The 15,157-nt window shown below is 38.9% G+C and overlaps 2 protein-coding genes across 3 annotated transcripts; one reads left to right on the forward strand and one right to left on the reverse strand.

Annotated features, from left to right (window-relative positions):
• Window positions 1-1,119: 1,119 nt before the first annotated feature.
• On the forward strand, window positions 1,120-2,745 carry LOC117324603. Its single transcript, XM_033880524.1, has 3 exons — window positions 1,120-1,154; window positions 2,149-2,382; window positions 2,505-2,745. The coding sequence occupies exons 1-3, from the start codon at window positions 1,120-1,122 to the stop codon at window positions 2,743-2,745; spliced, it is 510 nt and encodes a 169-aa protein (XP_033736415.1).
• A 3,160-nt stretch (window positions 2,746-5,905) lies between these two features.
• LOC117323107 (transmembrane protein 179B-like) lies at window positions 5,906-15,047 on the reverse strand. 2 transcript variants are annotated; one of them, XR_004531650.1, is made up of 6 exons: window positions 14,666-15,047; window positions 9,150-9,349; window positions 8,555-8,689; window positions 8,265-8,358; window positions 6,852-7,452; window positions 5,906-6,732 (listed from the first exon to the last, which is right to left on the reverse strand). XR_004531650.1 is itself a non-coding variant. In XM_033878120.1 (5 exons), exons 1-5 carry the CDS (start codon window positions 14,762-14,764, stop codon window positions 7,306-7,308), a joined length of 675 nt encoding a protein of 224 aa, XP_033734011.1. In that variant the 5' UTR covers window positions 14,765-15,047; the 3' UTR covers window positions 5,906-7,305. The 2 variants fall into 2 exon arrangements, 1 of the variants encoding a protein (XP_033734011.1); XM_033878120.1 differs by having other exon boundaries at window positions 5,906-7,452.
• Between the last annotated feature and the right edge of the window lie 110 nt (window positions 15,048-15,157).

Genomic DNA, 15,157 nt, shown 5'->3' on the forward strand with positions numbered 1-15,157 from the left:
ACAGCTTACAACGTCCTCTACGCTACAAGTTTATGACTAGAAAAGTAATATCTCAAGGTATTGATGCTCTATGGGACGTGGATCTTGCTGATGTATCCAACCTAGAGAAGGAAAACGATGGGATGCGTTTCTTATTCGTTGTCTATCGACGTGTTTTCGCGTCATGTATGGGTTATTCCTTTGAAGAATAAACAACATCGGTCTATCATAGACGGATTCTAACATGTCTTTGGTCAGGGTAGAAAACCACAAGAAGTAAGACCGGATCCGGGCAGCGAGTGGAAAAATAGATGGGTGAAACAATATCTAGATAGAGAGGGAGTCGGGCATGACGTTACTCATAACGTCACTCATGCAAACTATGCTGAGAGAGTAATCAGGACATTGAAAGCGTTGATGTATCGCTAGTTCACTCACAACCGGACCCATCACTACTTAGGTGTGTTGCAAGACATTGTTCGAAACTACAATGCAAGACCTCACAGTACTTTGGATGGTAAATCACCGGATGCTATTGAGAAGGCAAATGAAACATTGATGTGGAAACATTTGTACGTGGACTCGAAGAAACCAAGGATATTGAAGAGAAAAAGACACTCAAAACCATTTAAATTCAAGATAGGAGATGTAGTACGGATATCGAGTAAAAGACGTACGTTTCAACGGGATTACGAACAAAAGTGGACAGAAGAAGTGTTCACTATTAAAGCAAGATACCTCCGCCAGGGTATACCCATCTACAAAATTGCGGACTACGACGGAGACCCGATTAAAGGAACGTTTTACAACAGCGAGATACAAAAGGTCAGTAAAGGGAGAGACGATCTATTCAAAGTGGAAAAGGTGTTGAAACGTCGCAAGAAAAATGGAATATCAGAAGTCTACGTCAAGTGGCTGGGTTACCCGAAAAAGTTCAATAGCTGGATCAAAGAAAGTGACATGGAAGACATTTAGGCGATAATATAAAAGACGAAGATACTCCTTTCCTCGTCGTTTATGTTTAGTACGTGGAAGGATTAACATCGATCAAAATGAAACATAGGTGTAACTTATGCGCTAAAGAATATTCTCGAGCTCAAGATTTGCTTCGACATAAGAGAGATAAACATATAATCCAAAATGGAAATATTTTCTCCGACCAAGAAGTACCGCAGGTGCCGCTAGAAGTGCCGCTAGATTCTGTCTTAAGCATCCATTCACGGCCAATATTTCCGGGACCTACGTACTGACCGTAGGCCGGTGGTTTTTCTCCGGGTACTCCGGCTTTCCCCCACCTCCAAAACCTGGCACGTCCTTAAATGACCCTGGCTGTTAATAGGACGTTAAACAAAAACAAACCAAACAAACCAATCCGGACCTACGTCCTGTGGAAAGACATTTTTAGTCAAGATACTTCTTCAAAAATGCACAGACATAATATCTACTCCTATCATCTTGAATCATATGGCTTTACAAAGGATGGCAGCCTCTGTATGATATAATTAAATCTACAGCCTTGCCAACAGTAGAATGCATACAAGGGATCCCTATAGATATAGAACAGGACTCGTTTCTCGACATCAACATCAGAAACCTTATCGTGATAGATGATCTCATGTCTACAGCTTCGAAAGATCCTCGTATTAACGAGTTATTTACGGAAGGCAGTCATCATAGGAATCTATCAGTCATAGCTATCAATCAAAATCTGTACTACAACAAAGATCCAACACAAAGGAGGAACTGTCACTACTTGGTAGTGTTCAATAATCCAGTGGATAGACAACAAATTAAGACCTTAGCTAGGCAGATGTATCCAGGGAAATCACACTATATGCTACATCAATTTGACCACGCTGTTGCTAACCCTTATGGCTATCTGATAGTAGATTTGAAACCAACCACTACAGAATCATTACGTTTGCATGGTAATGTGTTCTGTGAATATAAAAAGGGTTCAAGACGAGAAATTGTTCATTCTTAAAAAGACAGCCGCGGAGAGCAGACGTATTCTGAGAGTCAGAGGCAAGAAATTGATCATTCAGACAACGGCAGCCGTAGAAAACAACCCAATAAGTCAGAATATCTAGAGAACCATAATATGATTTCCTCTTATAATAAGGAAGGTAAAATGCATTTATGTGATTGTGGACTGGTTTTTGAAAACAGTCACGACTTACAAAATCATATCAAGCATTGGTGTCCCGATCAATTCTTAACAAAGCGGAAGATTGAAGAAGTTGATGAGACTGTACCTCGTAAAAAGATTCGTTATGAAAGAATGCTATCAGAGGACAGCGATGATGATTCAACTTTGGGAGATGAAGATCATGTTGTGTTTATGAAATTCGCTCAAATAGCAAAGGAACGGAACGAAGAGGAATGGCAGAAGAAGTGGGAAAAGTATGTGAAGGAAGGGTTGTCTGAATCAGAAGCAGAAAAAAGAGCAAGCATGAAACTTAAGGAAGTCGACATACAACAATTCATGGATGTATATGAAAAACTCTTGAAGTGCGACATCTTAGGCTACATGAGAAAATTATGGACACAATAGAAAGATACATCGACAGCGGTGTGAATGAAAATAAAGCAATCAGAAAGACATTGAGGAAATATAAATATGAGTTTGATGAATACTTAGATTCCATCACAGACAACGATTATGAGGAGATTGGTGATACAGAAAGCTCTGACAATGAGGACGTTGATGAAACGGAGGACGAAGGCGAAACCGATGAGGATACTGATAATGAATCAGAGGACTAGATTTTCAGCTCGAATGTTATATTTTAAAAGTTAAATGTGTGCATATATAAGAATATGCATAATATAATTCCGAATACTGTATTTTTGCTGTAAATAAAACGTGTAAAAACTCTAATGTTGTCATTGTTCTGTATTGATACAATAGAAAAAAACAAAATATTGATCGACATTTAATGACTTTATTATGAATATTAAATGGTATCATGACAAATATACAAACTTACACATTAAAAGGGCATACTTTTATCATTAACACATTAACTGATATACTTATAATAGTCTCTTATCTCACGACAGGGTGTGCTTATTTTAAACTTAATGAACATCGTATTTACGACAATCAAGCAAACTTAGCATTGTATAAAATAAATAGTGAAAATACATGGACACACAAATATACCTATATATAAATGTGTAGTTGTACAAATGATAACACCATAAAAGATCAGATTTCAAGCTATATTTATGAAATGGTTCATCATTGTGAAATTGTATAATGACCGTAAGCCAAACTCTCTATGCCAGTGAAATACCGGTTGTGGTCGTACCGAGGAAGACTGGTGTTGTTGACGGTGATGCTGTACTGTTGATGGTCAAAACTTCGTATCAGATTCATTTGATGCTTGCAATTACTTTGCTAAGAAAGACATGCTAAGTAAGCTTGATGTTTCAATTGCTTTTCAATAACACACTTTTTAACGCCCTTAGCTGTACGTTTCTCAATACCCCCACATTTCAGGCTGTACATTTTTGGTTTTAATCCGACGAACTGATCCATGACTTGACCTTTACATTCGTCTTTCATTTTACCGAGCACTTTACAGTTTTTCATGCTGAATATTGGACTGTCCTTTGGGTAATTGCTTGTGTCAAAAAGGTCAGCATTGTCTTTTAAGTCTGTGTATCAGTCAGGTGTTTCTATACTGTATGCAAGGGAGTCCGTGTCAGTGAATAATAATTCTGCTTTTGATCCATACTTTTGTTTGATGAAATCATAATGGAACTGATACATGAACATCTTTGCTACCTCTAGAATACAGAACCCTGCATAAATCGGCTGTTTGTTTTCTTCATGTTGACAGCCACGAGATCTTTGTTGAAAATTTTGAATGATTGAAAATTTGGTTTGGCACAGACCTTGCGGAGGCATTTTGGTGTATTGACCAACTCTACACCGACTCTTTTTCGCATGTTTCCCATCGTTTTGCCAAAGACAGAGTTGTTCATGAGTTTGCAAAAGTCCTTCTCAAAATCGTTCTTGGCGAGCATTCTTTTCGCTGTATTAAAATCAATGTAGGGTTTCAGCCATGCAGATTGGGTAAATTCAATAACTCGATGGATTTTCGTAAGTACCATGCCTTTAGAAAGGTAATATTTCAAATTTTGGTAGTGGAGGACATATTGTCGCTTGTGGCATAGATTCGGAACTAATTTTCTGGACGGTTTCCCTTTGATATTCAATTTCTTACGGAGTTGTTGTGAATGTGGAGATAACATTTCTCTTGTGATGCTGATGTTTTCTGGGGCTAAGGGGTAGTCATTGTGTTCGTCATGCAAATAATCCGGATACTCAAGGTCAACCTCTTAACTGTATCCGGTTTCCGCGTCGCCGTCAATTTTAGAAACGTCAAAATGTGCGATTTGTTCGGTTGCCAACCACGCAAAGTCTTTTTCTGGTAGGGATTCAGACATACTAGTACCGTACAGATTGTTCATATCAAGGTACGTGAGCCAAGTATTTGGTTTTGACGAATCATAGTCAGGTGCCTTTGGGTTATTGGCCTGAGCAAATTTCTGAAGTTCTACCCCAGTCATTTTCAGCATAGCGTCCCATGAAAAGCCGGGAGCCGAGTAGTAATGGGCGGGGTCCAAATGATAATAATCAAGACTGATGGAGCGAAAGTTCTCGAACACATCAGCTAGTAGCAACACATCCGTCTTTAAGTAAAGGTCATGGTATTGACCAAAGCATGTTATGTCGAAGGTGTGCCAGACCGATTGTGCGTGTACATAGTCTGCGTCGGATAGATCTGAGTCGATTAGTTTATTATAGAATCTGTCTTTTTCGGGTAATGTTTTCTCGTCAAACTTTTCGGATGACGTCACATAATCGTACGGGAAAACCCCCTTACGAATTGATGATTTTGTCTCAATTTACTAATATGTTCAACGCACAACCAATGAGCATCGTCCCAGACAGAAAAAAATCTTCAGATAGACATGACGTAGTTTTTTCTATTTCCGTTTGGCGTTGCCTCAAAATTACAACGAGCACTTATGGACAAAGTCGGTACTAATTGAGGTAATCCGTTCTAGGATTAGTCATATTTTGCGATAACCTGGGGTTCGGTAAACATTTTTGTATTGTTACACTTACATTTAACATCGCTCTGATACAAAGTCTGAAGTTTTATTACTACCGTAGAATTATGTTACCATAGTGACGTAACTAAAGACAAAACAATCCTTTAATGACAAGTAGTGGAAAGCTAATTGGTTCAGACAACAGAGAGCATATTGTCCACAAATTAAATGAGCATACAACACTTTCAATGGATAGCATGGGTACATGATAACATTAGAAACGAGGAATAAATACATGTTTAGCTGTTTACATAAATAAAATGTACCAGCAGACATGATCTTATTGCATCTGGTAACCAATTTATTAATACTACGTTGATGACGTCACTAAATGGTACCAGGTCACTTTGCTATCCGGCCACAAACCTGTGGTGCTATGTAGTTCAAAATAATAATCATCAACCAATCAATAGAATTCGAGAGTTCGAAATCAATGAACATATATTGATTGGTATACATAATGTTACAATTAACTTTATTATCACGAAGTGAAAATAATAACAATGTCATATTATATTGATATATTACTTTATTTTCACGAAGTCAAAATAATAATGACGTCATATATTATATTGATATATTACTTTATTATCAGGAAGTCGAAATAATAATGACGTCATATATTATATTGATATATTACTTTATTATCACGAAGTCGAAATAATAATGACGTCATATATTATATTGATATATTACTTTATTATCAGGAAGTCGAAATAATAATGACGTCATATATCATATTAATATATTACTTTATTATCACGAAGTCGAAATAATAATGACGTCATATATCATATTAATATATTACTTTATTATCACAAAGTTAAAACAATACATTGATATAAGATAAGATTAAGGATATTATGTGGGTTTTAGGTTATCACCTTTTCACAATGCCAATGTAACACCTAATACCTAATATTGCCATCATTTTACTTCAATTTTGCTTGCTAGTGCCTATTTCATATGAATTAAACAGAAACAATACATGAAAAAATCAGCATTATTTATGATACATGATGGCTTTAAATGATATAAACAATTACAAGGATTTCAAGGAAAACAACCAGTGTTATCATATTTACGTAATTTAGCGCAGGAACCGATAGACCATACGTTTGTAATTGCATATCAAATGAAAATATCAGTACAAATTCCACGTGTACTATACTCAGTATAGCTTGGGTTAAAATGATCATTATATATGTTAATAATGTTTAGTAAATCGTCAATTGTGTTAGAAAAATGACGTTAACGTTATCTGCATTTACATGCTTAAAGAAGTATCTTTTCTTCTGCCAAAACAAGTCGTGAAACTTGAAATTAGCAAACTGATGAACGAGCAATTGACAACAAATTGACCTAACGTTGTTTTTTTTAAATGATTACAATCGAAATGCTTGCTTCATATATGATGATATATTCTGATAATAATCGAAGAGCTATGGCGAAACCTGAATGGTGCAGGAAGTTATGACTTTTTTGTTTCGTATGTTATACATTTTGCGGAGTAACATTAGATGCACTCAAGAAACACTACCAGGGAACGGTGTCTATGAATCATGCACTACCCAGTGTACTCATTTCTTCCCTCAGTTCCAGTTGGTTATTTTGACGGTAGACCTTACAAAACCCAGAATGCCATTCCTTCCTTCATTTCCAGTTGTTAAGTGTGTCGGTAGGCCTTACAAAACCCAGAATACCATTTCTTCCTTCAGTTCCAGTTAAGTGTGTTGGTAGACCTTACAAAACTCAGAATACCATTCCTTCCTTCAGTTCCAGTTGTTAAGTGTGTCGGTAGACCTTACAAAACCCAGAATACCATTCCTTCCTTCAGTTCCAGTTGTTAAGTGTGTCGGTAGACCATACACAACCCAGTTAATTATTTTACCTTGTGTGTACAGTACGGATCGACGCTATTTGACACCGAGCATCAACATCGCTGATTTGAACACATATACAAAATGTTTGATATAAGGATACATGATATATATATTGATTACATGTTATATATTTCAATGAACGGTTTCTTTGTTCTAACCACATGATAAATCCGCAAAGTCAAAAATCTCAAAAGAACACTCTCCAAGACGATATCAAACGATTTTCCACAGATTTGAGGTAATCTGCAGCAATCACTTTATCTAGTCTATCTCTTGTCGGTATGTCTCACTGTTTCCTTCATTGTCTAACAGTTTAGATGTAGCGGTCAGGCGTGAGCTCTCGCTGAGGAGATGTGGAATCTGCAGCAGCGCTGGCCCTCCGCTTTCTGTTCCGGATGAAACGAAGAATGCAAAGCAACACCTGGCAAATACAAAGGAGCAAGCATATCCACGACCCTGCCTACAACAAAAGCACAACTTCGGGTTAGCAATGAATGTATCTCACACGGAACTCCGCGAATGTCTCTCCCGACACATGACCTCAGACGTGATGAGGGAGCTTCCATTTTGTTACTAGGGAAGTATTTTTAGAACAACATTACGTTTTTATGTTGTCAGTGGTGACACTGACAGGAAATCGTTTCTATTCGAAACTATTAATATATACAACATTATGAATTGCAAGAAAGCCGTCGGTGAAAGAGAATGTACAGTGTATGTAAATAAAACTATGATCTAATCAGACTTCGATACACAGGTATGAGGAACTAAGTATGAACTATTTGAAAAAGATACAGAGAAGCACATGGAAACGTAGAAGAGGAATACAAGCAGGAATTTCTGAACCGGAAAGGTAAGTGCGTTTTCCCGCCATGTAAATCTAGATATTGTTTTCTTAATGTTCTAAAACCGGAAACCAACAAACGATAATGAAACCAAAGTAAACTAACGACAATATTAACTCAATATCGCAAAAGGAAATATATTGCTGGCCACGATGAGATCAAGATAGCGACCATCAAACTGATTCATAGTCTTCATCTGTAAAATAGATATCGATGTCATATTACATATTTACATTTACCTTCTCGATAACTTACCTCGGCCACCGACAGACGGTGGCAGAATTGTCCAACATATTCACCAACTTACGTATATGCATTTACCATCTCGATAACATACCTCAGCCACCGACAGACGGTCATAGAAGTGTAGAAGTGTCCAACAAATATACCAACATATGTATATACATGTACTATCTCGATAACTTACCTCAGCCACCGATAGACGGTCGTAGAAGTGTCCAACATTAAACTTTCCTTTCGTTAAGATGTTTGTCCATTCATTGTCCTGTCCATCAACGCATCTGCAAGGTTCAAATTAATTCACTTTAATTTTAGTTAAGCTATTCAAATTCAAAGATCTATTATCTCAAGTAAAATAAAGTTAATATTAGGTACAAATCAATTGGTTTCATCTGAATAAGATACTACATACTATAAATTTTATGTTATTGTGGTTAGGGGGAGAAAATTGTCAGGAGAGGACAAAATTAATCTTACTTTTTGATGAACCCTTTCGACGTGAGTTTGCTGCAAAAATCTGAGAATCCCACACTGATGAGACAGGAAGTGATGAGGACGAGAGCTGTTAGGAGCGAGTTCGACAACACGAACGGCATGACCCACATCTGAGAACTAAGGAGGATGAAACAGGTATCACAGAGGAAGAGATAAACATTGCTAGACCCGAAGTCAAATGACGTCACGTGTACAGAAGTCACTCAGCAAGATATGATTTGCGATGTAAGTTTCTAATTTTCTTTTTCTACTCTGAATGGTTTATTAATTGAATTTTTGTTAAATTATTAGTTGAACATCTTATGTCTCTTACTAATTACATATTGAGTGCCAGATAGCAGTACTAGTTTAATTGTTATAAATCAAACCTCGTTGTACAGTGTTTATGTAAATCGAAACACTGGAGTCTGGATTACCGGGGTTCCACAACTTACGTATGGACATACAGGGTATTTAACGTCAGAGGAAAGAGTGTTATTTAATTGTGAAGAATTTACAAACGTTACAAACATTAGTAAAACACCTTCGCATTACCGAGGTTTTTGTGTCGAGATTACCGAGGTTCCACAATACTTACGCAATGGATGGGTCGGCACGAGACTTGTGGAGAGCGTAGGAGCCGTAGATTCCGAGGCCGACACAGTAGAAGATACAGCCAAACACACTGACCCATATAGGCATCTGGCAATTCACTACGTCACTTGACGTCATCACAAATGATGTCGAATTCTTCCAGTCAAAGTGTCCGTATAAAATACAAGATCCATCAAATTTTATCTGAAAACAGATTAAAAAATATATTACTAAGTGTTTTTTTAAGAAGTTCCTTTGAACACACTTTTTTACTTAAATTGTTTTTGTGGTAAAACCAAGTGTCTATTTAAGTTAAATTGTTTTTGTGGTAAAACCAAGTGTCTGTTTAAGCATTAAACTGCTTTCCTTGAAAAGATGATCATATAATTCTTTCGGGATTTCCGACAAATTGAATATTGAGGCTGACGTCAAAAATCCATATTGGTCGGACAAAACGACGTCATTTAGTGACAACGTCACGGACATTGTTCTTCATATCAATACACCAATTGGAATTATGAGAGAAGGTTGGTCTGATAACGTTACCTTTTGTTTGGTAAGCTTATAGGCCTATAGTGACAATGTGGAGCAAATGGTAACATATATACTTACCTGTATAATCAACAGTTATCCATATATAAACACTCTGTTCCTAATCGAACGCAAATGACCAACCGGATGTACACATGACTGGTCATGCGCAAACCAGTACTATTGCGCCATTATAAGATATCAACATGCGATTTTTTTTTGATTCAGGATGACGGATTTGTTCACTAATTCGTTCGCAAAGTGCGTGACATTTGGGGAAGTAATGACTAATCAATGTAACAGAGGATCACGCCGAGTGCTAAATACATCGGACGTGCAACAAACAAAATAAGCTCAACACGTGAGGTACAGAGAAATGGGAGAAGAGACCGCAACTTATATCGATCAAGCTCTCACAGCAAGAGCAGTATCTTGTGCGAGGGATATACATAAGACAATGACAATATTTATTCTCGGACCGTTCGAGGTAACCAGAGGCAGAGAGGCAGAGAGTTCCTCGCCTCCGTCAGGGAAATGGAATCATCAAAGATATACCGGGAAAGTATTTAGATAAAGTGGTATTGCAGATTTTCCAGAGATATTCCTGAAAGTTCGAAAGATGTTGAAACTGGAAAACAAGGATGATACCCTATTATAGCTGTCACAGCGTCCGTCCATAACTATATGTTATAAGACTGTGGCCAGGTTAACGTTACCGTAATGGAGACACAGATATCCTTCTTTCCAATCGGAAGACGTGACTGCCGAGTCTTTGTTTGGGTCTTTGGCCCCAGTTAAAAGTTTTCTAAGGCGGTAAGTATCAACACCACACCTTCAAAATGAGACAGAGCGAAAACAGACAACTTTTCCTCCCGGAGAACTCAGATGATTCACAGGGAAATAATCAGGTAGAATTTACCATCTACAGGGTACAGTGGCAGAAATTATGAAGCCATATATTTTGAAGACTTACTGAAACAATTGCAGTGTTTACAATACAAAAGGAAGATTTAAATTGGTATGTGAAAACTTCAAAGTAAAGTGAGGAAGTGGAAGGTCCTGGAAGAACTCTTGCTTTAAGCAAGGGACCAGAAAGCTTTGAATATTGGTTTTATAAGATAGCCTACGTTCAACATAAAATGTACCAATTTATATCATATTTTTGTGAGTTCTGTGTTAAGTAACACGAGGGATGGGTTCCAGCAGAATCCAGTATCAGGATACAGAGGCGACACCGGGTGTGTTGAGATTTACGAGACAAAAGTGTTTTGATGCCCTGCTGGACGAGACAGAATTCACTGTTGTCGTCCTGATTAATGTATTGTAATGATTGGTTTGGTTTGGTTTTATTTTGTTTAACGTCCTATTAACAGCCAGGGTCATTTAAGGACATGCCAGGTTTTGAAGGTGGAGGAAAGGCGGAGTACCCGGAGAAAAAAACACCGGCCCACGGTCAGTACCTGGCAACTGCCCCACGTAGGTTTCCAACTCGCAACCCAAAGGTGGAGGGCTAGCGTTAAAGTGTCGGCACACCTTAACCACTCGGCCACCGCGGTCCCCTATTGTAATGATAAGATCTATTCTAAGTGATGGACACTGTACATATCCATAACGTGTTTAATGTGTATTTTGTTACATTTGTCGCAATAACTACGATATAATTAAAAAAAAGTACCGATGTATAAAGCGGCCTACTGAGCATATAGGAATAAATAGCACTTAGAACAATAACAACGAACAATAGGTGTAGGATATTGGAGTAGTGGGTAATGATGTAATTGGGTCAGGCTAGAGAGTCGGGGCTATGGAGCACAGTGGGTTTGTCTGGAGGTATTTTGGAGAGGTGGGGCTATGGAGTACAGTGGGTTTGTCTGGAGGTATTGTAGAGAGTTGGGGCTATAGAGTACAGTGGGTTTATCTGGAGGTATTGTAGAGAGTTGGGGCTATAGAGTACAGTGGGTTTGTCTGGAGGTATTGTAGAGAGTTGGGGCTATGGAGTACAGTGGCTTTGTCTGGAGGTATTTTGGAGAGTTGGGCTATGGAGTACAGTGGGTTTGTCTGGAGGTATTGTGGAGAGCTGGGGCTATGGAGTACAGTGGGTTGGTCTGGAGGTATTGTGGAGAGTTGGGGCTATGGAGTACAGTGGGTTTGACTGGAGGTATTGTGGAGAGTTGGAGCTATAGAGTACAGTGGGTAAGACTGGAGGTATTATGGAGAGTTGGGGCTATGGAGTACAGTGGGTTTGAGTGGAGGTATTTTGGAGAGCTGGGGCTATGGAGTACAGTGGGTTGGTCTGGAGATATTGTGGAGAGTTGGGTTTTGGAGTACAGGGGGTTTGTCTGGAGGTATTATGGAGAGTTGGGGCTATGGAGTACAGTGGCTTTGTCTGGAGGTTTTTCGGAGAGTTGGGCTATGGAGTATAGGGGGTTAGTCCGGAGGTATTGTGGAGAGGTGGGGCTATGGAGTACAGTGGCTTTGTCTGGAGGTATTTTGGAGAGTTGGGCTATGGAGTACAGTGGGTTTGTCTGGAGGTATTGTGGAGAGCTGGGGCTATGGAGTACAGTGGGTTGGTCTGGAGGTATTATGGAGAGTTGGGGCTATGGAGTACAGTGGGTTTGACTGGAGGTATTGTGGAGAGTTGGAGCTATAGAGTACAGTGGGTAAGACTGGAGGTATTATGGAGAGTTGGGGCTATGGAGTACAGTGGGTTTGAGTGGAGGTATTTTGGAGAGCTGGGGCTATGGAGTACAGTGGGTTGGTCTGGAGATATTGTGGAGAGTTGGGTTTTGGAGTACAGGGGGTTTGTCTGGAGGTATTATGGAGAGTTGGGGCTATGGAGTACAGTGGCTTTGTCTGGAGGTTTTTCGGAGAGTTGGGCTATGGAGTATAGGGGGTTAGTCCGGAGGTATTGTGGAGAGGTGGGGCTATGGAGTACAGTTGGTTAGTCCGGCGGTATTGTGGAGAGGTGGGGCTATAGTGTACAGCGGGTTAGTCCGGAGGCATAGGGGTAAACAATTTGAGTTCAGTCAGCAGTTATAAATGCATTTACATTCTTTTAGATATTGGTATTTCCCTCACTAGCAATACAAGCTGAGATTCTGATGTATGATACATAGGATATATATATATATATACAGCTGTATATTTCTGGCCAAGCGATATGGTGTGGTAGATCGTGAGTTCGAGACTCGGTCAGGGAACAAGTCATTAAAATTGTCTTCCTTCGTCATTTAAATTATTTAAGAATAATTAACGATGATTCGTGTATTGTTGCAAGATATACAACGAGGACGAGGATATTTTGCAATTAAATTAATAACGAAGGCCGCAGGCCTGAGTTATCAATCAAGATTGCAAAATATCCGAGTCCGAGTTGTATATCCTGCAACAATACACGAGTCAAAGTTGATTATTTCTATTATATTCTACCATGTACTGTTTAGTTCTGAGATCTACCTCTTCCTAATAGAAAAACGGCAACGAAACCTCGGGAAATGTGTCGCTATATGGCTGTTACAATTCACAAGAAACGATAAGGCGCGCGTGCTAATTAATATTCAAAAGCTGACGTCAATTCCAAGCCGTTTCGATAACTTTCGGGGATGTCGGCCAGCAATTCATGTAGAAATGCTCTCCAAAGGTTGCCTGTGGAATTTGACCTTACAACATATTGTTTAGCAAAGTCTTCTCTGGGTGGATAGAAATTAACAATCTGCCAAATTTCTCCGTTGTAAAATACACGGTCTCCGACGTTCAAACGTTTTGGCGCCGCCATGTTTGTTTACAAATGCACGATTTTGGAGAGGAAAGATTTTAACAGCCGTGACTCACGAGCGTGTATTATTGACACGAGAGTGCATTACTGGAAAATAATACACGCGTTGCTTGCGTTGCATAGCAAACGTGGTAGAATATGTAATATATCTGAATGCTAGCATTGTTGTATGCGTTGTTGATATAAATATCATGTCGCAGTTGTACTGTATTGAATAAAGATACCGGTACCATATATGGTTTATCAAGACAAGCATACAGTCTAAGCATGTCCCTAAAACTTTCTCTTGTGTCATTATTTGGTCAAATGATAATTTATGGTGTACGATTGTTTGCCGTGAAGATACACACTATTGACAAATTCCCTGTCATCTTTCTCCGCCGTAAGATTTATTCCCAGGGACATTACATGAAAACCATTTAACGAGTGCGCGAACACGACACATGCCTACTTTTGATTTATCTTTCTTTTTACTCTTAAGTACAATCATTTGATACCGGGTACATTAAGATCAATATTCGATAGATTTTCAATAAAAATCAAAACGCGATGACACGTTTTTGTTTGTTATTTGTAATCGTCGTTGTTTTTTTTGTTTTTTTGTTTTGTTACTGTTTCTGTCAGAAATATCAGGACTGCTATGCCACAATCTCATTACATACACAAGACGTAATATCTCATTGAAGCTAGTGTTATCTTATCGGGGTATAAACACGGCGGACTGCAGGGGTAACAGAGAAATATGTCACAACATACATGTATAACAACAAACACGGGGAGGAGGGTATAGGCTCGAATACGGAGCAGTTGGTTTGACTACAGGAGGGGTATATGGGGTATAGTTGGGGTCGGCTCGGATATGGAGCAGTTGGATTAGACTTCATGCGAGGTATATGGGGTATCGGTGGAGGTAGGCTGAGACATTGATTAGGCGGCTAGACTACAGGGATGTGGGGAACAGCGTGCAGTGATGGAGTAGTGATGAAGGGGCGAGGTGTGTACGCGATGCTGACTAGACGGTCCTGTATAGCAATATAAGTATATATAGGTCATCTCAATCAAGTTAACGTCGTGAGGGTGGAGTTGGCTCATAATTCATACACACTAAAAAGTTTCATATATCCTAAATAATATGATTATGCTGTCAAAACAATCCATGTACATATGAAATAATATTTATCCCCCATTGTATTACAGTAAAAGATAGAGCATACCGTGGTCACTCCTACAGAAATGGAAACCACGAATCCACAGATCGTTGTGGCGAAGTATAAACACGTCTGGATGAGAAGCTGGATATCCACAAACACCATGATGAGGACTAACCGGTCTGGATGACCTTAAATCACTCCCACGTATGTGTACTAGTATCTCAGATTTTAATCTGATAACAAGGGTATCAACAACCCTGTCAGTGTTATATATCTCCTCGCCAGGGATGTATATCGTGTATAATCCAAAGACATCCTTAATATTCCATAAAGACTGTCACAATCAACGAAAGTCCACGTAATAAACGTAACTGGTCCAATCCATTACCCTAATACACAACGCGTACACGCCCCCCTTGTCATGTGTGGAGACTAATATTGCAGTGTTGAAGATTATACAGGTGCTCGAGATGAATACGACCCCGGACCTGAGCAAGGCTGAGGCTGGTACTACATGTAGGAATAAATAAGCACAGTAATCGGAGTTCTATAAAT

Source organism: Pecten maximus, chromosome 3 (assembly GCF_902652985.1).
Source record: "Pecten maximus chromosome 3, xPecMax1.1, whole genome shotgun sequence".
Classification (NCBI taxonomy): Eukaryota; Metazoa; Mollusca; class Bivalvia; order Pectinida; family Pectinidae; genus Pecten; species Pecten maximus.